This window comes from Gobius niger (assembly GCF_951799975.1).
Source record: "Gobius niger genome assembly, chromosome: 3".
NCBI classification, from domain to species: domain Eukaryota; kingdom Metazoa; phylum Chordata; class Actinopteri; order Gobiiformes; family Gobiidae; genus Gobius; species Gobius niger.
The window spans coordinates 25,956,836-25,982,250 of NC_136854.1; the positions used below are offsets into that span (position 1 = coordinate 25,956,836).

The 25,415-nt window shown below is 38.6% G+C and overlaps 1 protein-coding gene across 2 annotated transcripts in view; it reads left to right on the top strand.

Moving 5' to 3' along the window:
• Positions 1–25,415, top strand: part of LOC306961240 (zeta-sarcoglycan-like) — a 285,411-nt gene that overhangs the window by 145,698 nt on the left and 114,298 nt on the right. The window contains exons 1-2 of one of the 2 annotated variants that reach the window (XM_079553907.1): positions 194–316; positions 16,561–16,770. In XM_079553907.1, coding sequence (XP_079410033.1) covers positions 16,561–16,770 — 210 coding nt within the window. In that variant the 5' untranslated portion in view covers positions 194–316. Of the gene's footprint in view, positions 1–193; positions 317–16,560; positions 16,771–25,415 lie in introns of those variants that run through there. The other variant, XM_079553906.1, reaches the window with a different exon arrangement.

Below are 25,415 nucleotides of genomic sequence, written 5' to 3' on the forward strand. Positions count from 1 at the left end.
CAACTCAATCAATTGTTAAGTTTGGACACACAGAAAACCTACTTGAGCAAAATTGTCTCATTGTGTCACACAGCACATTTCAATATAATATTTATTATAGTTTTTTATTCATAATTTTTTTTTTTTACAAATCATGTTCAAAGAGAGAACATGAAATGCTGGTATTCTACTTAATCTGTTTTTCAGAAGAGGCACTTCCAGCAGTGAGGGTGAGATAGAAAATCTTCAGGGACACAAGTTGAGGGCGTGAGGAACAGTACGGGCCAGGGGGAGACCAGAAAATAAATGATCAGAAAGTAAAAGGAGGAGAGCTGAGGTAACAGATTCACTTTGTGTTTGCAGCTTCTGTCTCTGTGCGCTGTTGCTAGGGCTCCAGATGCGGATGATGAATGACTTGCTATCACCGCACAGGCAGTGTTGTGACACCTCAGACCTTAGATCACATGGCTGTCACACACTCGCAGTCCCGGGACAGGAGTTTCCACCCATCCCTCATCCCGTGTGCTTTGTCTCATGACGTCCTCCTCTTGCATTTAGCTTCTCAGCTCATCCCATCTCTCTCAGAACTCTTCAATCTCATTTGCACGGCTATTTTTGTTTTGTCCCCATTCTTCTCTTGGGCTGCTCTCGCTGTGGTGGCGTACCCCTCCTCGTCTATTCAGCCCACAGTTGGGGGTGACTTTAGTTAAGAGACAACTGACACTTTTATAAAACTGATGAGATCATAAATGTGAAGAGTCCTTTCTTTCTTTCTTTCTTTCTTTTCTTTCTTTCTTTCTTTCTTTCTTTCTTTCTTTCTTTCTTTCTTTCTTTCTTTCTTTTCTTTCTTTCTTTCTTTCTTTCTTTCTTTCTTTCTTTCTTTCTTTCTTTCTTTCTTTCTTTCTTTCTTTCTTTCTTTCTTTCTTTCTTTCTTTCTTTCTTTCTTTCTTTCTTTCTTTCTTTCTTTCTTTCTTTCTTTCTTTCTTTCTTTCTTTCTTTCTTTCTTTCTTTCTCTCTTTCTTTCTTTCTTTCTTTCTGTCTTTCTTTCTTTCTTTCTTTCTTTCTTCCCACCGTTTTTTTGGCATGTCAGCTGTTATAGACAGTTCTGGATGAAAAAAGGTGAAGATACTGTAGCACATATAGTCAGTCAAATGGTCACATGATGCTGAGGTTGAAAAGTGTTCCTTATACAAAACAACAGTTTTTACCACTTGACCACAGGATGCGTTGAACAAACAGATTTTACAGTTTATTCTATTCTATTCTATTCTATTCTATTCTATTCTATTCTATTCTATTCTATTCTATTCTATTCTATTCTATTGTCCAGATTCTAGCACAGTGGATCAATGTGACTATATCACTAGTGGTGGGATGTTTGGGCACATTTTTAGTCCATGCCCCTCTGTCTTTGATAGTATATCACTGAGAGAGCAGTTGTCTTCTTGTTAAACCCCTCAGTTCCGCTCTTATAAAATAATGGATTATGAGCAATGGAAGTCTTATCATAGAGAGCAGAATTCGTACAGTAATCCAAATTGCTTTACAAAAATGGTATCATTTTGTGCTCTTTGTGTGTGAACAAAGTGAAATGAATCTGATTTGGCATCACGTAACATGTGTTCTTTTAGAAAAATGGTGTCCATGCAATTATGTTAACCCTACACATATGTTAATATCAAGCAAATGAAGGAAGAGATTAGCAGGTACCTTTCGACTTGAGTAGACTCCCCATGCTACACTATACAAACTCACATACACGCAGGATCATTTTGTCCTCCGCTGTGACCTCGGCTTTTGCTCATTTTTTGACCATCTGGCCCTGGTCCCATGTCAGCGTTTAAACTCGATCCTGTGTATGACTCTGCTGACACTCACACAAACAGAAGTGCATATGGGAGAATTGAGATTTGCAGCAATTTGTCCATTGTTCAGTGCATATGTAACCTTCTGACTTCATGTTCCAATACAGTACCAAGCTCCACTGTAAGTCAAAGTGGCTGAAAGCCAATAGAGCCTTGACTGTCAAGGTTGTCCTTGAACAAAGCAGTCTATAGTGAATAAAGTATAGCCTTGCACATGCGGTACATTCTCCTGTTGAGAAAGTGCTGTTTCTCTACCTACTCTTCATGTTCAAGGCCAGAAAGGCATGTTGATAAATGTCAAGGTATAAAGCAGAAAATGATGTTATTTGTATTAAAATTTCCATTAGCATAAAAGTCTTAGTACGTCCAAATTTGTCTTTGTCTTACAATTATGCATATGCCTTTAACTCATAGACTGCTTTTATAAGATGTTATTGCTCACAAAACACAGCATAACTCAGGATTTGCTTCAGCACCATGGACAGCTACATGCTGTGCGCCAGTCTGAACTGTCCATGGTCCTGAAAATGTAGCTAAACGTTTACAATCCTGCATCTTTAATGCATGTTTTACTAAGTTTTGTGAAGACAGACTTTGTTATCTCACTCACTTGCTTGGTTCGCTTCTGTCTTGCTCTGTGGTGGACAACTCTCCCTTTTTCTCCATTATGTGTCTGGAGCCAGGGGGGGTGCAAGGGGCTGATGTATGAGTTCTCCATAGACAGACTTGGACATGAGGAACTGCTGGACATACATCACACACATCACTCAGACACACAGACTCTTTGGTCTGAGCTGTGAAAGGCAGTCGTGAATATGGCTGCTGGGCGCTGACAATACACAACTCCATTAGGATGGCAGTCAGAGAGCGTGAATGATGGCAAGAGGGGCCTGCAGCAAAGGAATGGATTAGAGAGATGTGGAGATTATGGTAAGGGCCATGGGAAGGAATTTCAGGTGCACTTGATCTGCTTAGCGTATTTTGCTTGATTTATGTGTGTTTCATTTTACCTCTTGTATCTATCTATTGAAATAAATGTTGTTTTTTCCTTGAATTCATACACATCTAGCCACAAGTGCTTTTGACCCTTAATTTGCACCTCTTTTGTACTTGAAAACCCAATATCGAGTTTTACAATTTCTGTAATTTTCCCCTTTTATTTTGAGATTTTTTTTACTCTGTGGTGCCGAACTCTAGAACAAGCTTCCATTACCGTCTTGTCAGGCAAATATCTTATTTCAAATCTTTGCTTTTCTCATTTCTTTTTAACACAGAGCGCCATGAAGTGGGTTGACTGCAGGGTGCTTCATGAAATAAGTTGTTGAAGAAATGGGTGGTTCTTTGATCCAATGTTTAGATAAATATAAAGGGAGCCAGACAGGTCAGTGGAGTCAGCTGAAAGTCATGGTGGGACCCCCAGCATCTGTGCGAGGTGGTGATATGTGCTGGAGGTGGTGATGATGGAGGAGGTCGGCTCACTGAGCACAGCCATAACGCCTGTGTGCTCATTCTGTCACCACGCGAGATTTACTCACACACCAAACACACAACTGCCCCCCTCACACAAACACACACACACACCCACCCACCCACCCACACACACACACACACACACACACACACACACACACACACACACACACACACACACACACACACACACACACACACACACACACACACACACACATGAGCGGGGCGAAGAGCACTTTCAGCAGGCGTCCATCACTTTGCGCTCAAAGTGTGTCTGCCCTTGGAATTCATCTGTGCGCCTCTCGCCATGTGGCCCTGCGTCGGGTTTAACGCCACTCAATTCAACCATCTCTTTCTTATGTTGGCACTGACTGTTTGCGTTGATAATCATTTTTAATTCCTAAGCTACTCTGTATGTTGTATTGTCACTGACACCTGAATCAAAGAAACATATCTTGTCCAAAGGCATCTATCAAGATCAGGTAAACAATAGAAAGTGTAGTCAGGGGGACAAAAGACCCGATGGAAGAGGGCAATAAACTTTTTTGGTACTTTCCGTGTGGAATGGAGGCAAGACAGCATCATGATGAGCACAGTTTTCTCCCCACAGTATCTGTCTCTTCAGAAGGAAGGAAAAGGAAAACCTTGGGTTGTTGGTGCCGCTTAACAGTAGAGGCTGTTGACTGACAGATAGTGACTCAGCAGGACACTGTGCCAGGGAAGGGGGAATACAAGAGAAGCCAAAACAAATCAACACATTGACAGAACGAGAAGAATGCTGGGGAAAGGAATTAAAAGTTAGAAGCTAAAGAGACCAAAAAGGCTTACAGAGAATATGGTACTCCCAAATACGCAAGATCAGTTGTATTGAGTCTTGCACTATGTTGCTTTTGGGACTGTAATGATAGACAAGTCAGCTTATGTTTAATGCCTCGCTGCCTAAACAGTGCCTGTTCACCTAGAAGTGTTTGTCCACATGAGGATCACTTTCAAACATCATTGAGCACTTGGGTATTTTTCAAATGTCAATATGTCTCTAATTATTCACTAAAGGCCGATATAGCATTGCTGATACAATTATGAGAAGCTTCTCTACTCTTGGGTGCACTGTCCGTTCAGGAGCGTGAGGGCAGTGGACCTGCCAGTCAAGCATTATTTCAAGGTGTCTCCTACACCTACTTGTTTTCTACTCATTATATTCTCTCTGTCTCTTGTACTTTTCTGTCTTCGTTTTCCCTCTCCAATTCCTTCATCGACTAATTAGTCTCATAGGCCTTGGAAAAAGCAAAAAGACATCTTTGGTTGTAGATAGAGCCTGACAGAGACAAATTATAACAACTTTTCACTATGGAGCCTCTATAAATAGAGACAGTTATAGGAATCAGCCCATTAAGCTTTCTTAAACAGGGTCTTTGCATGACCAAGGACACACGCTGTCATTGGGTAGGTGCATGCCAGAGAAACCACAGCCAGCCATGTTCAATTGTTAAACATCCCATAATGAAGTTTGGAGCCAGGGCTCCGAGGCAGTTGGGTTTGTGGTCAGGATAAATGAGCACACAGAGAGAGTTCAGAAAGGTGGTGCCTGTATATAAGGAGGACAACATGGGAGTGCTTTTTATAGTTTAACCTGTCAAGGACACTCCCGAGAATTTGACATTGTTTAGGACAAAGCTCTGCACACTGGATGTCTATATGAATCAACATTTCGAGCCCGTTTTTTTTTTTGCCTCTTCAGAAATATTCCACCCACAAATCACACTAAAGAACAAATGTGGTCAGTACTGGCACCAACCCTGGCCTTTCTTTGTTTTCTTCTAATTTAACAGCCCTACACCCATTCTTTAGTGGAAGGAATTATGTTTTGTCCTCCCTCTATGTATTGAATATGCAGTGGTTTGTAAAAAAAAAAGAAAGAGAAAAAAAAGTTAGATTCTCCATATATAAAGCAATAAAGCAAGCTTGCAGGCTAGATTTTGTTAGCATTACTCTAACAGACCCTGACAGTGAAACATGCTGATAAAGTCATCCCTGCGGAGAATGGGGATGTTAGAAATGCATTTGGGATGTTGGGTTTGCATCACTTCTAACATTTTACACTTTCACACCTTTCTTCATGTTGCATATTCCATAGACATCAAAAGTTGGAAAAAGTGAATCAGAATTTGCACTGAAATAACATATCTGTCAGTTTTTAATGTCTCCAAAGCAATAAAAAAACAACTGTTGTTATTATTATTATTGTATTGTCAGCTGGGCCAATAGTTCAGTTGAAACTGTACTTTTTTTATAAGCCATAGCTGTGGATACTTTTTAAGTTTCCATTCTAACGTGGACCTGGACCCCCTCATAAATCTGCCCAGCTGTGATCGGCTGGCTGCACACCTGCCTTGTTTTGGTGTGTGTTCATGTGTGTTCGCGTTGTTTATGTTCACTGTGTCCCCGTGTGAGTCTGCTGGCCCGTGGAGCTGAGCCGCATTTTTGTGATTTTCAGGCCATGCGTGTTCTCCTTTCCCTTTTTGTGCTGCATTCGTTGTGTGTGTAGGAGAGAGAAGATCTATCTCGTGACTGAAACACCTGAATGGCCACTCTGACAGAGAGGAATGGCAGCCTCTCCAGACCAACAAAGCTACAGCCTGCGCAGAGCACACGCAGTCATGTTGGCTTAGTGTTGTAGCCTGGTCACATACAAAGCAAATGCAAACAGGCCACGCTTTGTAGTGTGTGTGTAAATATTCAGTCAAAGCCACTGTGGCATTGTCTGTCACACACATCGCTTCACACGGAACAACAGAAAAAGGATGCACAAAGAGAACAAGGTTGGATTGCATTCATTAGATTGGTTTATTTAATCTGTATGGGAGATTTCTTTTGTGTCATCAGAATGTGAATGTTAAATGTCTTTAACATTCACATTCAGAATTTTTTGCTTAGAATTTTTTTTTTTAACACTGACATAACATGTTGAATATTTTTTTGTCTTTGACACTGAATATTCAACACATAAATCAAAGTGTTTCCAATTCAAAATAAAAACAATTCACATTGAAAATATACACTATTGTGTATATTATTTCAATTATTTCAAATTTCAAATAGTCTAAATTCAGTGTGAAAAAATCAAACAATCACACTTCAAATAGAGTGAAATTTGCAGCGAAAATTCTGGATCATCAGCAAAGGGACCAATCAAACCAATAGGAAACATCCTGCGCCTCAGCGCTCAGGCATCCAGGATCGATTGCTCATGCCTTGATGTCCAGGATGTTCTGGGTAAATTTTTTCACTGCGAATTTCACACTCTGAATGTATCCAATCCAACCCAATTTTAAGGGTTTTTCTACGGCAAATTTGACATGCTGAATTTCAACTGTTGATTGGATGTGTTGACAATTAATACAGTGAATACTTAAAAAAGGTGAACATTTCCTTTTCAACTTAAAATTCTTCAAAAAATGAGCAGTGATTATTCCGTGACTGAAATTCAGTGACTGAAAAAGAATCAAATGTGTTATTTCACTGTTAAAAAGATTCAAAGCATGCATTTCACAGATATCTGAATTGCCATCATACACGAGCTTCATATAGAAGGTGCAGTTACATGTATGACCTGAGGTGACAGTAGTGAGTATAAAATGGCTAACTTGCATCAAGTCCCTTTAAGCTACGGAAGCTCACTATGAGTGATTAGGATTCTAGCAGTCTGTGCGAACCTTGGACAGTACTCAATCAAAGTTCAAAGTCCAATAAGTCAAAAAGCAGGGTGTGGCTACTCCCTATCTGTCTGGAGTAGGAGAAAAACTATAGAAAATTTTTCGACAGGTCAAAATCTAATTTTATTTCTAGCCAGTTAACGCCTAGAGACAGAGATTAGTCCATCATAAAGTTTGCCCATTGTCCAAAAATGGGAATAAAGTTCCATGTTTGTTTAATGAAAGTGTAATTCCTGGTATATATATTAAAATAACACAATGCCAATGCAACTGCTGTAATAAAGCAAAATGCAGAAGCAAATGATGTGAGAAGCACAGGTGGATATGGACGTATTCATCAAAATGCCCTAAAAGCTGATGATACTTGTGACTAGAAATAAGTTGTATATTTCATGTATTCATTAAGAATAATCCTGCATTCTGTATTTTATATTTTTACTTAGAGTACCCATTGTTCAGATCAAATTCTTACGCTGCATTCATGCATAAAGCTGTATGTGATGTGTGGTCATTTGACTCTATACACTATCACACAGCCACAACTGGTCTGAGGGAGACTATTGGTGATATTGTGCCAATGGCCGATCGACCACCTTTAGAAACAGCCTCACACTAACACATTCAAACATCATCACCACCGAAACAATGTTTGTGAGACATGTTGGTCACAGAGTGAGTTTTTCTGAGGGGCAAAGCTTCTCTGTGCTGTGTTCTCTTTACATAGTATAATTAGACTCAAATTCAATTTCATTTGATTTCCATATACATTAATGTATGAAGATAAATTTTGCACACAGCTTTAGGTGGATTAACTCTATATACTGTAAGATTTTCATCTGAAAATCTGGTATAATTTCGAAGATATTACATTTTTACTGAATAGCAGTCGTTTCAGTTATGGCGGCCATCTTACTTCTTCAACTAATGAAACTCACATATTTTGTTGATTTTCAAACCTGTAAGGCCGAAATTTCCTGAGAGTTGATAGTATCACATCAAACCACACACACTATGCCAATTTCATGAGAAAATCTTATTTTATATTGAAGATATTTAATTTTATGTGACAACAGTACATGATGAAAATGAGCCATTTTGGTTAACATTCACCCATTAAATTTCATGTAATTTATTTATGCAGTAACCGATGCAGATGAAATGTTGCATACTGCATTAGGTTGATATAGTCTATATACAGTGTAAATTATTTCGGAAAATCTGGCATAATTCTGAAGATACAACAATTGAACTGAGTATCAGCCAGTTCAGTTACAGCGGCCATCTTGTTTCCACTATGAAAAAACTGACATAATTAGTTTATTTTTAAACCTATAAAGCAAAACTTTCCTGTGAAGTGATATCATGTCAAACTACACATACAGTGCAAATTTCATGAGAAAATCTAATTTCATGTTGACAATATTTCAATTTATGTGACAACAGTACATCGATGGAAATGAGCCATTTCAGCTAACATTCACAGATTAAATTTAATGTAATTTATTGATTCATTAACCGATGAAGATGGAATGTTGCACACTTCATGAGGCTGATATAGTGTATATACAGTGTAAATTATTTCAGAAAATCTGGTATCGTTTTGAAGATACAACAATTGAACTGACTATCAGCCAGTTCAGTTATGGCAGCCATCTTGTTTCCACTATGAAAAAACTGACATAATTTGTTTATTTTTAAATTTATAAACCTAAGATTTCCTGTGAAGTGAGATATTGTCAAACTACACATACAGTGCAAATTTCATGAAAAAATCTTGTTTAATATTGCAGATATTTCATTTTATCTGACAGATAGTGCATGATTTAAGGTGCAACTTTTTGGTAAACATTCTCTTCTTATTTCTTCAATAAAAAACAAACGAAGGCGATACGCGATTGGCATATTCATGAAATATGTTCCCAACATCTTATATTAACATAAAAACAAGGTTGCCAACCCCTAACATTCCGGAACCACAAAAGTGTTAACGGAGCCCTTTTTCAGATTTTTTTACTAGACTAAGACATTTAAAATTCACATTTTGATGACACAAAAACTCTTCCATTAATCTGGAAGTTCCTTTGAGATCGAAATCTCATACAAGTGAGCTCAAGCAGCTTAAACTGTTACATTTATTCGTAAACAATATGGGACCCCCATTGTAATTTTTTTTTTTTTTAAATAGATACAAATAAAGCAAATGGCATTTAAAATCTGGTTAGGTCATATGTATTTATATTGTTTTCTTTGTTATTTGATCCAAATTCACAAATCTTTTTAATGTTTTTTTTGTTTGTTTGTTTTTACTGAGAATTATATTTAGCACGCTATCTTTTTTATATACCATATACATAAATTAAACATCTCGGGACCCCCAGCTCTGTGGTCCCGACCCCCACTTTGGGACCCACCGATGTTGTGTACATCAATGACCTGGACACAGCGGTTACAGCAATCAACACAAGTAGAGCAGTCAAGCATTCTCAATTCACTTTAAGGCAATCCTCAGTCGAGAGAATTTCATGATGAATTCAGAACCGCTGTCCCGAAGCTCAGTGTGAACTTGTGGCACAGCCAAATTAAGACGCTCTTGGGCCCTGGTGAGGCGAGGTTAAATTGAATCTAGGAGGTGAGATAGGGAGGAGGTTTTGACACTGTTTTATGGATTAAAATGTGATTGTATAGTCTACGGGTTTTTAATGAAATACATCCAATCTTTCCATGAATGACAATTATGAGTATGGTACCTATAGATATTAATAGGAATGATTTTAGATTATTACTCGTTGAATGGAGTCAGTTAAAGTGTGTCTAATGTCAATTGAAGAGCAGGCTTTATTCCAGAAAACAAACCTGATTTGTGTTTTTATGTTTTTGGGAACACAGACAATATATGGGTTTTATAAGACACTTTGCTGTCCAACCAAGGACAGTGACATTAATCCCAAGGAACCTTTTCAGTGATGTCACCATTTAGTGTGGATCCGGGAAAGTGCATGAATTTAGTTTGGATGAATTTAGAGCCAGTTGAGAGATGATTAAAGAGGATGAACACGTACATCCTCCTCTTAAAATATCTGTTTGACTAGGAGCTGGAAAGGAAACAACAACAACAATACATTATTTCTAGAAAGGTAAAACTAAGTAATCAGGGACGATATCATCTTAAGTTGTCCTAGAAACTGTGCACAGTGTGTAAAGCATTTTGAAGAATTCCACATGTGCATCTTCATCGTACCATTGACAGCTAATGCGTCGCTAAATGACTTCTAAAACTCAAAGCAACAGAGATGCAAATCGAGAGAGCCCAGAGATAAGGAAGGACGACAAGTGATACAGAATGAAAGGATAAAAGGTAAAATTCTATGTAGACAAATTAGATGGTGCACGGCACAAGAGCGATGAATTACTGTAAATGGGTGCACATCAGAAGTGCAAATTATAGGCCATTAGCAATAAATGGAAGAAGGAAGTAGTGACAGGAAGGAGGAGGAAACAAATGAATCACGGTCTTATATAAATATGCCAAGATATTAACTGTGAGATAGAGGACAAAGAGCTGGCTATAATTTCCGGCTGATGGCTTGATAAATTGTTATAATCTTGCAAACGTTGTCCAGGTGTTTGACATTTTCTATTATGAGATACTTTTGTATTATTTTCTATCGCCATATGGGGTGAGGAAGGTGAGAAATGTACATAATGCGACGATAATCTTCATTGGGTTGACGGTGTTTTGACAGAAAGTAATGATGGCTTGGAGCTTTACAAGTTGGACAAGCTCCTCAATAGTGGACCATTGTTCATTTACTCTCCACATTCTGATCCAGGGGTTAAAATGTCTTGGCAAAAGGCACAAAGAAACTTCCTGGTTATAAGTGAGTAATAGAAACTATGGCCACTCTTGCTTCCACTACAATACCTACACACTGAGCCTGTCTCACAATGTTACACAATGTTTATTATTTCATATCTATTAAAATCATATCTGTTACCCTTTAATAGTGTGCTCAACCGTTTGGTAGAGCACACTTTATTGAATCATGGGTTGTTTCTAATTCTGCCTATCTCTATCATTTTCTACCAAGTGTGTAATACTCAAAATATCCAGTTTAGATAAGGGTTGGAGTTTGGACTGGTTTAGGCTGGTTTGGATTGGTTTGGACTGGTTTAGATCAAGTATAGACTGGTTTATGCTAGTTTGGACTGTTTTAGATCAAGTTTAGACTGGTTTAGATCAAGTTTGGACTGGTTTAGATCAAGTATAGACTGGTTTAGATCAAATATAGACTGGTTTAAATCAAGTATAGACTGGTTTATACAGTTTATGCTGGTTTGTACTGGTTTAGATCAAGTTTAGACTGGTTAGACCAAATTTAGACTGGTTTAGATCAAGTTTGGACTGGTTTAGATCAAGTTTGGACTGGTTTAGATCAAGTTTAGACTGGTTTAGATCAAATATAGACTAGTTTAAATCAAGTATAGACTGGTTTATACAGTTTATGCTGGTTTGGATTGGTTTAGATCAAGTTTAGACTGGTTAGATCAAGTTTAGACTGGTTTAGATCAAATATAGACTGGTTTAATTGAAGTATAGACTGGTTTATACAGTTTATGCTGGTTTGGATTGGTTTAGATCAAGTTTAGACTGGTTCTTTTAGATCAAGTTTGGACTGGTTCTTACTGGTTTAGACCAGTTTTGACTGATTTAGATCAGGTTTGGACCGGTATATATATATTAAAAAAAAGGTTGCTTGTCCCCCAAATGGTTGGAAAATAGCTTTTTATTGTTTTTTTTATTTGTGGGGGTAACATTAAAGGGTTAATGCCACACCACATAACATTTCACACAGTAAATAGAATTAAATAGCCAAGAATTTATTCTTCTACATATATTTTTGTTACTGAAATGACCTAGCTTTGGTAGCGTTAGCTTCAGATAGCACTAGCACAAATCTGTCATGTGAAGAAGAGTCATATTGAATGAAGCAGCGGTATTGATTAAGTATAAGCAGATGAGAGAGATGGTTGGCAGATACTTCACTTATAGCGGAAGCTGAGGAACTGCCTATAGCTGCTTGAATACTAATTACAATTTCATACAAATCGTGGCAGGATAAAACCTTAAGCCGTGTGATTTTTTTGTTCTTATCATTACCCGCTGGCTAGTGCATCAACGTCCAATCCAGTCATGTCCGTCCGTCAGCTCTCACATTCTCCCACGTGCTTTATCGTGGGCCCGCACATGCACAGCTGTTGGCGCTCTGAGTCTTAATCACAGTGTCCATCAACATTAGTCTATCCTGACATAAGGGAAAGAAGCCACGTATGTGCAGAATGCAAAGGAATGCACCAGTCTTCTGCCATTTATGTCAGAATTCTTGCAACGTGTTTTGAAAATGTTGCTTTGTTATACTGATAGAAAATGACAGAAAATAGCAAATGGAAAATACAGGCATTCGTCTTTAGTATGGCACAAAAAATCAATGGCGCTGTAATAACTGTAGTTTGAGCGCAGAAAAGCTCAGAAATTCTATGTTGCAACAAAATTCAGGAAATACAAACTGAAGCACTCAGCAAGACAAAATGACTAAATTGCACGGCAGAATTATTAACATGTGAATTATATAACGTGTGAATAAAGCAAACACACTACTCCAGGTATGTGTGTGATGAGGTAATAAAAGTAGTAAATATGGTTAAAATCCACATCAATTTTGCATGGCATATACCCTCTGTGCATAGTTTTGTTACCTTTAATTTTGTGTTACGGCAAACCCAGGGCTCGTTGCTTGTCACTCAAACAAAGAATAGAATGCAGTCGAAATAGAAACTCCATATATGAGTCACAAGACTGGTCTGTCCTGGATGTTAAAACTGTAACCATGACGATGTTTATGGCTGTCAGGGCATTATGATGGTAATACCATTAGGTCAGGGCGCATGCGGCCCTCCAGGCAGCAGAGGTGCACCATGGGGTTGATTGATGATACTGCTGTCACTTTTATCTGAGAAATGCATTAGATGAGAAGTGGAAAAAGGAGAGAAGAAATAATCAGGATGAATAAATACAGATCCATGAACTTGTACCATTACGCAGAAAAAATGAATAATACTAATCTTTTACCAGAGGTGGAAACACAGCTTGTTTCATTTGCACCAATACCTTTTGTCTTATCTACTGCAGACTAATCTAAACCTACACAAATTCAAGATCAATTATCTTCATTTAAAGGTGCATTATGGAACCATTGGGCTGTATGGCTGCTTAGCATGGCGCCTATACTTTCCATCACAGTGGCCTCTATGATGCTCCAAGATCAATTGTTTTTTAGGGTTGCCAGTAGGTTTTCACTGCTACATGTTGATCCTGAAGCATTGTAGAGGCCACCGTGATCTAAAGTAAAGGCGCCCTGCTGACCACTCATACAGCCATTGGATCACTAAAAGGCCAATTACGCACAAAAGGCCCCATAATTCACTGGTCATTTATATCATATTTACATTTAGAGGACAAACCGAGTACTGGGAATAAAGTAAATCAAAAGACACAATGACAACACTAACACAACCACGTGCACTATATTATATGTCTTTGTATTTCTCCTACTAGTCCAGAAAAGTGTGGAAGGCTTCGGAATAATCTGGCTTGACTGCGAATCACATTATCTCCATGCATTAACTTCAGCAGTGAATGATTAGCGGCTCGAGCCAATGTCTTGCCATTGATTCATGCTCAGTGGATCTGAGCAGATGCAGCAACAGATGCATAGTTTTTCATTTCTGCGGAAATGTCGCTCATCCGTTAGCCTCTTCACGAACTTCCTTCCACTTTCTGCTTCTTGCATCGAGATTTTTTTATAGATGTTTTGGGGGATTTTGACCTTATTAATCAAATGTGTGGCTATTTTTAGCCATCTTAAAACCACCAACCATTCGTGTCTCCTTTGTGCTGCACAAAGGAGGCCATTATTGTGAAGAAAGAGAGCCCTTCACTCTGTGGGTAGGGGGTCAAAGATACAATTACCCTTTATATACAGTAGTACTTCAATTTTACATCTTGGTGACATGCTACCTGCCCACACCCTAGTCATGCTGACATTGACATGTTAATTTAACCACACATGATCGAGAGAGCATTGCTTAAAATAGACTGTATACGTGATTGATGGGATGCACACTAGTTATTGTGTGTTTCTGCTCAATACTGTCCTTGAGACCGGAACTTTGTGTTAGATCTTTGTCTTTAAGCCCGTCAATTGTATCTTATTCCCTCTGAGAAAACATGCATTGTCAGGAGATTTGGTGGATATATTGCTTCTTGAGGGAGAGATTGTTGGAAACCCTGTGATTGTGACCAGTATATCCACCTTCAGATCCATATTTGTGGACTGATTTAGTTTGTGTCGTCTGTTTGCACATATAAGCCTTCAGTTTCAGGTTTTTCATCATAAAAGAAAGGTTGCCGGGTTGTTTCTTTTTGAAGTAATACTGAAAAAAAAAAAACATAAAATAAGTTATTTATTGTTTATTTTACATTGTCTTAGATCCAACGTTTAACTCCAAATCATGGCAGAATGGTAATGTAGCATTGACAGGATGATATCATTAGGACCATCTTGATCATTAATAAATGCCAAGTGGGAAAGAAACTGAAACGAGCACTTTGCTGCATATCATGCAGTGAGAAGAATTACACTCCCTATAGGTCACTTTACATCTTTGAAAACCCCCATAACAGTTGCATTGCCAGTTTTTCAGTGTTTCACACATCCTAGAATATGTATCGGCCTGAGTTACCGGACCCCGTGGACACACTTATCACAGGTAGTGGCTGCAATCTTCCATTTCACACAAATATAAGAAATAAAAAAAGAACTAAAATCCAATAAATGCCGGGACACCACCTCTGCATTTTGTCTTTTTTTTTCTGCAGACAAAGCAAGTGGTCAGCATTTTGAATGTTTTCACATAGAGCCTTGTTGGTGCCATCTTGCGCGACTATATGGAGAAAGTATTGCAGGAAGGAGACGGGATGAAAAAACTCAACAATCAGTGGGCCGTTAAGGTCATGCAGCCTCAGCAAATAAAGCCATAAGCTGAGCGAGAGTGAAGGGCCGATAAAGAGGGAGCAGGGTGCAGGAGGCAGATAGGGACTGAATTAGGGAGGGCAGAAAGGAGTGCAGAAAAGGGAGGTAGATAGTATTGGAGTGATAGCTGGAGATAGTGGGCGAAGATGGACAGATATAGTAGTGCCTTTTGGCTAGTGTCGGAATCTGCTCCCACGAATGATTCTCTCTGGCTCATACAAACATGGAGTCCACCACTGCTGCTTATCTGCCCTCTTTCTGTCCGTTTCACTTGTGTCTGTCACTGACAGACGATGAACACTTCACTTCACCGCTGCAGCCACAGCTGGTTTTATCACCGCTTGGTCAGTCCCTTTTGGCACTTTCCTGCAGTTTCAGTCTCAAAGGCTAACTCTACTTTATCGCTCGCTTAATCTTGTGCTCTATACGGCTGTTGTCCAAAATGATCTTTTTATCAGTTTACTGGCATTCACTCTTGCTTCTCATCACTAAAGTGTAGGTGTTATGAAGGTTTAGAACAATGGGTGATTTCAAATTACAAATAAATTTTTTTTTCATTCCTCTAGAGACGCACCGATTCAGCTTTTTTGATACCGATATTGGGTTTTGAGTATCTGCTGATACCCGATATCTACCTATACCACTTTCTTAAAAGTGGCTTTATCTGAGTGAAAAATTTAATTGACTCTTTTCTCTATTTTAAGATCAATAAAGTCCTATTGTATTGTCATGATATCATGGATCAGCAATATCTATTGATTAACTCTTTGATACAAAATGTAACTGGGATCACTGGACTTTTCTACACCAAATATCCTTGAGTAAATGACAGGCTTTAGGTAACATTAATATAAACAATTCACATGAAGTGATCGGATCATTACAATTCTACGATGCTAACTGCATTTTGCGCGACGATCAAAAATATTAATTTCGGCGGTAAAAGTTATGTTTTGGGTTGAGAGCTAAAACTATCTGTAAGTATTTGTAGCTGATACCCGATATTGTATTTTTTTCAGTATCCACAAGATATGTTTCAGTGGTCTCAAGTTAGAATTGTAACAGAAAGTATATAAATGCCTATAGCCAATGATATACGCTAGCAATTTACATTACACTATATAACCTGACGTAAAGGAGAGAATTTTATGTAGTCTGCTATAAAAGAGGCACAGTGTGTGACTGTTGGTGTTTTTGCATCACGGCAAGAAGGTCGTGGATTCAATTCCCCAACCAGATGCAACCCTTTTGTTTGGAGTTTTTCTATCACATGCTAAGGAAATGGTTACTCTATGCAGTTCTGCCTTCTCCGTCACTGCAAGGCAGTCCCCTATTTCCCCCATGAGACCGCATGAGACCTTTTTTTTTCCTTTTTTTTATCAAAGCTGCCACAGAATGTAAAAGCATCCTTCAACAACTTCAACCATTTATTTTCCGCAGATGACGCAGGAGCAGTACATCTTGGCATCACAGCCCAACCCTCTGCACCAGCGGGGGGCGTCAGTGTGCGGGACGCAGGTGTATCCCGCGGTGGGCATCTACGGCTGGAGGAAGAGATGCCTGTACTTCTTCATCCTGCTCCTCCTCGTCACCATGATTGTCAACCTGGCCCTGACCATCTGGATCCTCAAAGTCATGAACTTCACTCCGGTAAGACGGCTGTATACGAGGCGTGAGGCCGCAGGCGCGTTGTAAAAGTGTCACTCTGAAATAAGGCCTTCTGTTTATGTAGGTTTTATGTGAGAAAGATGTGAGATGTGCTCCGAGGGGCTCAGTGTAATGCAATGCAACTCGGGAGCCATAATTAAAAACACAGCGGTTGAGGAGCGCGTGTGGGTGTGTGTAAACAGGGCACAATTTGAATTCATTTTCTTCCCATGGTGAGGAAATTCACCCAGAATCGCTATTTCTTATTTATCGCCGTTACTTTGATGTAACTTTGAGAAAAAAAATAAACTTTTTGTGACTCCAGACTGATGCTTCTCTAAATTTAAATGTGGCGAGGATGTTTGCTGGAAGGAAATATTGGTAATCAGTTTTGTTTTTGACTAATCCAGCGACAAGGAGTCACAGACTTCTCAACATGCCGCAGGGTTGCCAGATCCACGTTAATCCTGTGAAATTGGTTGACTTTTGTTGGCTTTTGCACAGGTGAAGAAAACTTTCCCTGTTGTCTTCCAAGTTGGTTACAATTAGCATATTCGTAAAAAAAAAAAAAAAAAAAGAAACTACAACTTTGAATGACAAACCAAAATCCAAGGCAGTTAGAGCTGATTTTTCTGTGTGAGAGAGTGAAGGGACTGGCTCTGCATCTTTGGAAGAGTTCAGTGGCTCGGATTTTTCAGAAACTTCTAGGCAGGGTTGGTTGTTGATATGTGGCAACCGTGACACACAAATCCCCAAAACGTTGTGTTTTATCAAAAAGGGCATTGGTAATTTAAGAACATTAACTCATTGACTGCCAGCCATTTTCAAATCAGAGAGCTCCCCACTGCCAGTGGTTTTTTAGGATTTTGACTGTTTTTTCAAGACCCACAGAAAATTTAGGTCTAGGTCTATGTCAACACGAAACCCACCAAAAGAAAGATTCGACTCTCTTCTTTCATCTAAAAAAAAAGTTTGTTTGTACCTCATTATATATATCAGGAACATTATTGGACCTAATATTGAGCCTTGTGGGACTCCACAAGTGATTCTCCTCAATCTTGACCTGTGCTCTCCCATCTGTACATATTGCTGACGGTCAGTTAAATAAGATTTTATCCAGTTGTACGCGATTCCCCTTATCCCAAGTCGTAGTCATTTCCTTAGAACTATACAGTGATCAATTGTATCAAAGGCCTTTTTGAGGTCTATGAATATACCTACAGAATACATTTTATCTTCAATTTTATCGGTTATATTTTCTATAGTATCCACCAGAGCAAGAGCAGTTGATCTATTGTTTCTGAATCCGTATTGACCATCATTAAGTAGATTGTGTTTTTCAATGAATCCATTTAGCCGTATGGCAAACAATTTTTCCAGGATTTTGGATAACTGAGGTAGTATAGATATTGGCTGGTAGTTATTTAATTGATGACTCTCCCAACATTTATAAATTCGAATGGCCTTAGCTGTTTCATTTCATTTTTTTTCTTTTCATTTTATTTATTTATTTCATTCAAAAGTGATGTTCACAATCACAATAAAACCGCCAAGCCAACACAGTATGAATGAAACGGAGCAGAGGAGAAGAACAAGTCTTATAATATCTGCCCCTTTTGTTACTTCACACTTTACACTTCACATTGTTGTGGTATGTCTACATACATATATTTACAGTCTTATGTATATACATATGTATATTCACAGTATTAACAGATGTTTTATATTCTAAACAGATGTTTTATATTCTGTTTTCATTTTATTTGGAAATTCTCCATTTTGCATTGATGTGTTGCAAATATGAGTTAAGGGCTTGGCTATGTTACATATTACTTTTTTAATTATGGTCATATCTAGGTTGTTCCAGTCTGTTGACTTTTTATTTTTGCACTCGCTGACTATTTGAATAATTTCGTTTACATTTGTTGCAATTAGGAATAATGAATGTACATTACTTGTTATTTTTGTGTGGTCAGCTTCATGCGTTGTTGCGATATTTGATGCTAGTTGTGGTCCTATGTTGACAAAATAGTCATTAAATGCGTTTACAAGTGCTTCTACATCCGTTATTTTACCACCATCTCTGATTATATACTCTGGAAATGCAGCTTTTTGATAATTCTTGTTTATTACATTGTTCAATACAGCCCATAATCCTTTCATGTTGTTTTTGTTTTTTTCAATCAGATCTCTATACTAAAGTTTTTTGCAGCTCTTTATTATATTAGTTAATTTATTTGTGTATGTTTTATATCTTGTTTCATTTCGCAATGTTCTTTGCCTTATGTATTTTTTATATAAGGTGTTTTTCTTTTTGCACGCATTTAATAATCCTTTCGTCATCCACGGCGTAGTTTTCCTTCTCGGTGTTTGTATATATGTTTCCACAGGGCAATGTTGGTCATATAGCTGGGTAAATATGTCAACGAAACTATTATACGCTTTATTTACATTGTTTTCTTGTAATACGGCATTCCAATTTTGTCCAGCTAGGCTTTGGTTCAGAGCCTTTGTTGAATATTCAGATCTCAATCTGGTCTTTTTTATAACTATTTCCTTTTCCTTTTCCTGCTTTACTCTATTTTCGAATGATATGAAAATTGGCAGATGGTCGCTGATATCATTAACCACATCTTTCTGGTACTTATTTATAAACAACTGATCCATGTAATCGATAAACACTTCCATATCAGCACCCGGCGCTTTGTATATACATGATTTTGTCATATTTTTCCTTTTGTCCATAATGATCTCCACAGTGATACATTCAAAGACATTATTCACTGCTGTTGTCATACTTTCATACTTGTTGAGTGAATCATTTTTGAAACAGAACCATTTTGCATTTAAAATAACTTATATTTGAGCAGCATCAGCTTCCTGGTTGTAAGCTATGCAGCGGTGGAGTGATCTGCCCGGTTTCCGAATCTACAGTTGTTTGTTTACCTGTGGCCATTAGATCAGATATGGCAGCGTTTGGAGGCCCATGATTTTGAAGAGGTTTTTAATGCAGGCTACTAGCTACCATAGACATGCGCTAGCCTAGCACCACTTAACTCTTCAAAGGACTGAACGACAACAACTCTGGATAACTAGGAAATGAGACCCTATGTCAAAAATCCTGAAATATCCCTTTAAAGACAGTGGCTTCTTTTGGCAGCTCCATAAAGAAAAAGTATGAAGTAAAATAGTTGTGTTGTATAGCTGTGCTGCAACTTCTGAAATAATGGGAAATATGGTTGCACTGGGACAGAAATGCCACTGTAACACTGTAACTAGGGATAGTAGGAATATTGCATTTCGCAGCCCTGGTTCCATATTACAGTATTACCAACACAAACAATGTTTTCTGGTAATTGGCAAAAGTTCTGTTGCGTTTGGCTCAGGATCAGTCATATCACTATAAAATGAATTACTGTACAGGTACAGTGTGCAGTGTGCGTGTTCTCTTGCAATACATTTCTCACTATATGAAATGCTATTATGGCTGCAAAGAAAGGTTGTTACTGTGAAAAAAGGTGAAACAACAACAACGCAATATGACTAACCCATGTTTGTGACTCATGACATTTTCGTAAGACATCTGTTGACAGCTGTCCAATAGATGTCTCCGTGTGAGTGCTGAAGCCTTGGGCCTCTTTGGTTCTATAAAGCGAGCGGGCTTGGCAGTGCGTATGATGACATTTCTCTGAAGATGCAAACTTGTGCGTGTTTATTTAGTCAGATAGCTGCCACTTGTTCGGAGGGGTTCCAGTTAGAAATTGCTTTTTGACATTGTTGAGTTTTGAGGCTCCGATTGTCATTTTGCATCTTCCATTTAGAAGGAAAATATTGTGAGTAATTGGTTTTCTCATTTGAAGTTTCTTTAGGACGCTGCGTTGCTGTTACTTTTGGAGATTTTGTACTGCTTTCCCATTTTCTATTCTGTCTGATTACCACCGCTGCTTTACTAAGCCGCTTTTTAGAAGAGTGTTTTGCAAAAGCAGACTTTGAGAATAGCAGATAAATAAAGGCGACTGAAGTGACTCAGGGAATGAACCACCTGGGAGGACGGTATCTTCAGAGGCCAATAAGTAGCATAAATAAAAGTTACTGAAAAAAATATGTTTCCTCATACTTGGATTGCTGCATTTAAAACAGTATCCCTTACCATTTTTAGCCACGGGATCTTATTGAACCACACTTTCATATTCTCAAGCAAAGCATTGCCATCGATGTTGATCTATGGCATAAAATGCAGCTGGTGGCAATATATATTTAACAAAAAACATAACTCTTTCAGTCAAAAGTTCAAAGTTCTACTTCTAAAAATTACTATGTAAAGTATCACTTCGAGACTTTACATTTTGCTGACACACTAATGATGCAGCTGTGGGTCCTGTTTTGAAAGCTGACCTCTCTTTGCTCTTTCTGAAGCTCCTCTCTTTCTTAGCGTTCGGTTACTGCCTCCATAGATTTCATCCTGCAGAGCCTCAGGGTCCAAGGACAGTCGCTGTGATAGTATATATGCATATGAGGGAAGTTTGACCCTCACAAACCTCCTGTAAAGCAGCCCCGCATCAGGCCTCATGTTTCAATAAAAGCCCAGAGAATAGAGGAGGTGTGGGGAAGAGACAGATAAAGTCTGTGCCTGAGGGGAGCAACAGCTTTTAAAGAGCTTCACACATTTCAAATGCAACCAACTGCGGTAAAACACATCATGTGGAGGTAAAGGCATAAGTCATACAGACGCAGGGGCAGAGAAAAGAATGAATAAGAATAAATGTTCTCCATTTGGCCAGTGTTGAGCAAGCTTCTTTAAAATTGTAATATATTCTACATTAGTAGTTACAGTCTTAAAAATGTAATATGTTTGTATTACATATTACCATTTCAAAAATACAGCTGAGTTACTTTGAGTTACATCTGAGCTACTCAAAATCTAAATGAAAAAAATCGTAATATACTAATATTTGTTTTAACGACACTAGCTACACACAACTTGATTTACCATGTAAGTAATATGTTATATTCCTTAGCTACTGAAAAAGTCATATGTTTTTGTAACTCGTTACTTTTGTAAATGTTATCCCCACACTGCATTTGGCAATGTATGTCTGTGTAGAACACAGTTTTAAAGTTAGAGGAAAAGTCAAAGTCCCTTTATATTCACCAAATGCCAAAAGAAAGATTCAGACTTTGAGTGCAGCAGAAACAAAAACAAAACAAAAACGAAAACAAACAATAAATAATTAATTGTTGGATTTTTTTTTACCATCTGAAAAACATCGCTAAGATCAGAGGAATAGTGTCAAAACCAGACTTACACAGACTTATCCATGCATTTGTCTCCAGCAGGTTAGAATACTGTAATGGCCTCCTCACCGACCTCTCTAAACAAGCTGTTAGACAGCTGCAGTACATCCAGAACGCTGCTGCTCCAGTCCTGGCAAGAACCAGGAAATATGACCATATTAGTCCAGTGCTCCGGTCTCTGCACTGGCTTCCTGTCACTCGTCACTCAGAAAATAGAATTTAAAACAGGTCTGCTTGTGTACAAGTCTTTTCATGGTTTAGCACCAAGTACATCTCTGACATGCTACAGCCGTATGAACCATCTCGGGCCCTGAGAACTTCAGGGAGGGGCCTCCTGGTGGTTCCCAGAGTCAATAATAAACACAGTGAGGCTGCGTTTCAGTTTCATGCAGCTAAAATCTGGAACATTCTTCATGAGGATGTGAGACAAGCCTCAACTCTGGCAATGTTCAAATCCAGGCTGAAAACAGTTCTTTTTGCCCATGCACATGACTGAAAGTATTTTATCTGCACTCTTGCCTTGTACTGTAATTGATTAATTTTATGTAGATGTTTTTATTGATTTTATTTGTGTTCTTGTAATTTTATGCAACTGTGAAGCACTTTGAATTGCCTTGTGTATGAATTGTGCTATACAAATAAACTTGCCTTGCCTTGGATTAAAACACTTTTAAGCTTTGAATACTATTATCACCCTGTTCGAAAATGCTTGTATGCATGACAAAACATGTCCACTCTGTGTTTGAGATAAATATGTTTTTAATTTCTATTAAGATTTGCTCTTTTTTGTGTATTGACATTTACACGATGCCCCTGCTCACAATTAGTTGCAAGAATATGTGTTTTTTTGTGGCCTTTAAAAGTGACAATCAAAACAATAGAGGGCAATTAATCAAGTTAATGTGTCTATTCTCTCTCTATGGTGCCTGAAAAGTTCCATTTTGTGTTTGAGATCAGGCACGAGCTGATCGCCAACGCAGTGACAGGGACAGGCTACAGAGTCACAGTATAATATCCTAAGATAACAAAAGGGAAATCAGTGGAATCTTTAGTGAACAGGAAACAAGAAAGTCTTTTGTAGCTTACAGGGGAAGAAACTTATTTTTGGACACGGGTGCACAAGATTTAACAGGCATTGGAGAAGGGTTGATCTGGTTCAGCAAACATCTGTCTTTGCAGTGTAAGGAGAGTGTGTGAACATTCATGCAGAACTGTCCTCCGGGAAATGTGCTGGCTCTTTCAAGCAGGAAGTCACTATAAACTGAACAGCTTGTGTTGGACTTGCATAACAAATACAGTTATGTTTGGGCACTGTGATATTATGGCACTGTGACCCAATATATAGTGCAATTATCCCTAAACTAGATTTCATTTGTCCATCAAAAACTCACACTTGTCAAATCTGTACCATCCACGTCCCCGTTAAGTAGTGAATTAAGTGTAGACATAGAGCGCAAAGAAATGGGAAAGTGGGGATGCTGCTGTTCGCTCAAATGCTGATGTTTCAACCAGAGAGATGTTAAGTATCCATAATCAATAGGCAATTAGCATAATTAGGCTTTCGGGTAGATAATTAGGCCAAATGAGTGGAGACAATCTGCTTTTAAAGAGCAGATAAATATCTCCCCTGTGAAATCTTTAGTTTGACATGTTTTAAATCTATTGTGCTAATATTACTCTGTGGATCTTTCGCTAATTGCCCACAATAGAAGTTCTAAACATTTACAGTATCCATAATTAGCTGGCTTTATAATGGCTTGTATTACCATCTATCTAATAAACTTGCCTTGCCTTGCCTTGCCTTGCCTTGCCTTGCCTTGCCTTGCCTTGCCTTGCCTTGCCTTGCCTTGCCTTGCCTTGCCTTGATGACTTACGATGCTCCTTAAGGTGAAAGTGTACTTTATTTATCCCTGTAAGGATTTGTTCTCTCTCTCATTCACTTAAATGCCACTGAGGCGACCTGTCAGAGCAGTGGGCAGCCGCAGTCCAGATGTGGAGCCAGGCTAATGGTCAGAATCCACTGGCTGTACAATAGGTTATATTGCACATGCTTTTGTGTAGTTAGGGCTGGCCGATATGGACCAAAAGTCATATCCCGATATATTTAGGTTGAATATCGATATACGATATATATCCTGATATTTTTTCTGCAAGTGAGAGCTGTGAAATGAAATCAAAGTCAAAGTCAAAGCCAAATACGAGTAGTTTGATTGAAAACTCACTATTAAATGTAAACAAAAACACTGTATATAAGTTCCGTAAGGTGCACATAAAAAAAAAATATCGTGAATAAAAATAGCCTATAATATTATTCCATATCTCATTTAAAAATATATCTTAAATATCGATATATCTCCCCAGCCCTACTTTTAGTTTGTAGGGGAAACCAGGGTACCTAGAGGAAACCCACGCAGACATGGGGAGAACGTGCAGACTCCACACAGAAAGGCCCTGTGCAGTCCGGGATCGCACCTGGGACCTTCTTACTAAGCAGCAGGAGCGCTAACCACTGTGCCACTGTCCCGAACAAACACTAATGAGAAAGCAGACGCGCTAACTCTGCCTTATTCATCAACCTCGTTTCACTTTCTTTTTTATCATTTGAGTAAGCCTTTCATATTGTGTTGTCATCTCAAAGCACAACAAATGCGCCCGGAACGCAATTACCGTTGTCCTATCAGTTTTCATCTAGTGAGGGTAAAAATAAGTTTCCATAAGTTGGAAACTTATTTTTAAGTAAAGTGGAAATTCTCATTTTGTAAAGTTCCTGTGGGAGTATAGCTCGTCTTTGGCTTGTCACAGTCTCCAGTCCAATCATGTCTGCATTATAATGAAGGCATTTTTCAGTTTTCCTTTTTGTTTGCCGTCACCAGATGAGAAGCTTGTTGTGTGCGACTGTGAGAGAGAGAGAGAGGTAGGTGGTGCAGTTGAGGAGGAATTTGCGTTTGAAGTGACAGCTTTGGCACTAAATTGGAGAGGAGGGACTTCTATTTTCTTCTGTGTGTGTGTGTGCGCTGAGTGAGAGTAATGCAATTATTTAGCGATTGTTCATGGTGATTTGTGTGCGCGGTCCGCATGTGTCCTCCTGCGGTCTCTCCTGGGTTTTCACTGCAGAGAAATTCAATTTGACTTGTCACTCACCAATCAAGCGGCCTAATTCTAGCCTGGGACCTGAGAGGAGCTGCGCCGCTGCCAGTTGGATGTATATTTGCATGAAGATCAGACTGTGTGCTTTGGCTAATGTGTGTTTGCCGTCCTAATAAATCCATGCACAATGTTGTATCCTCTGTTAACTACATCAGGTTCTTATAAGACCCACTTTTGACAGAATTTAACCTTGACATGATACTATT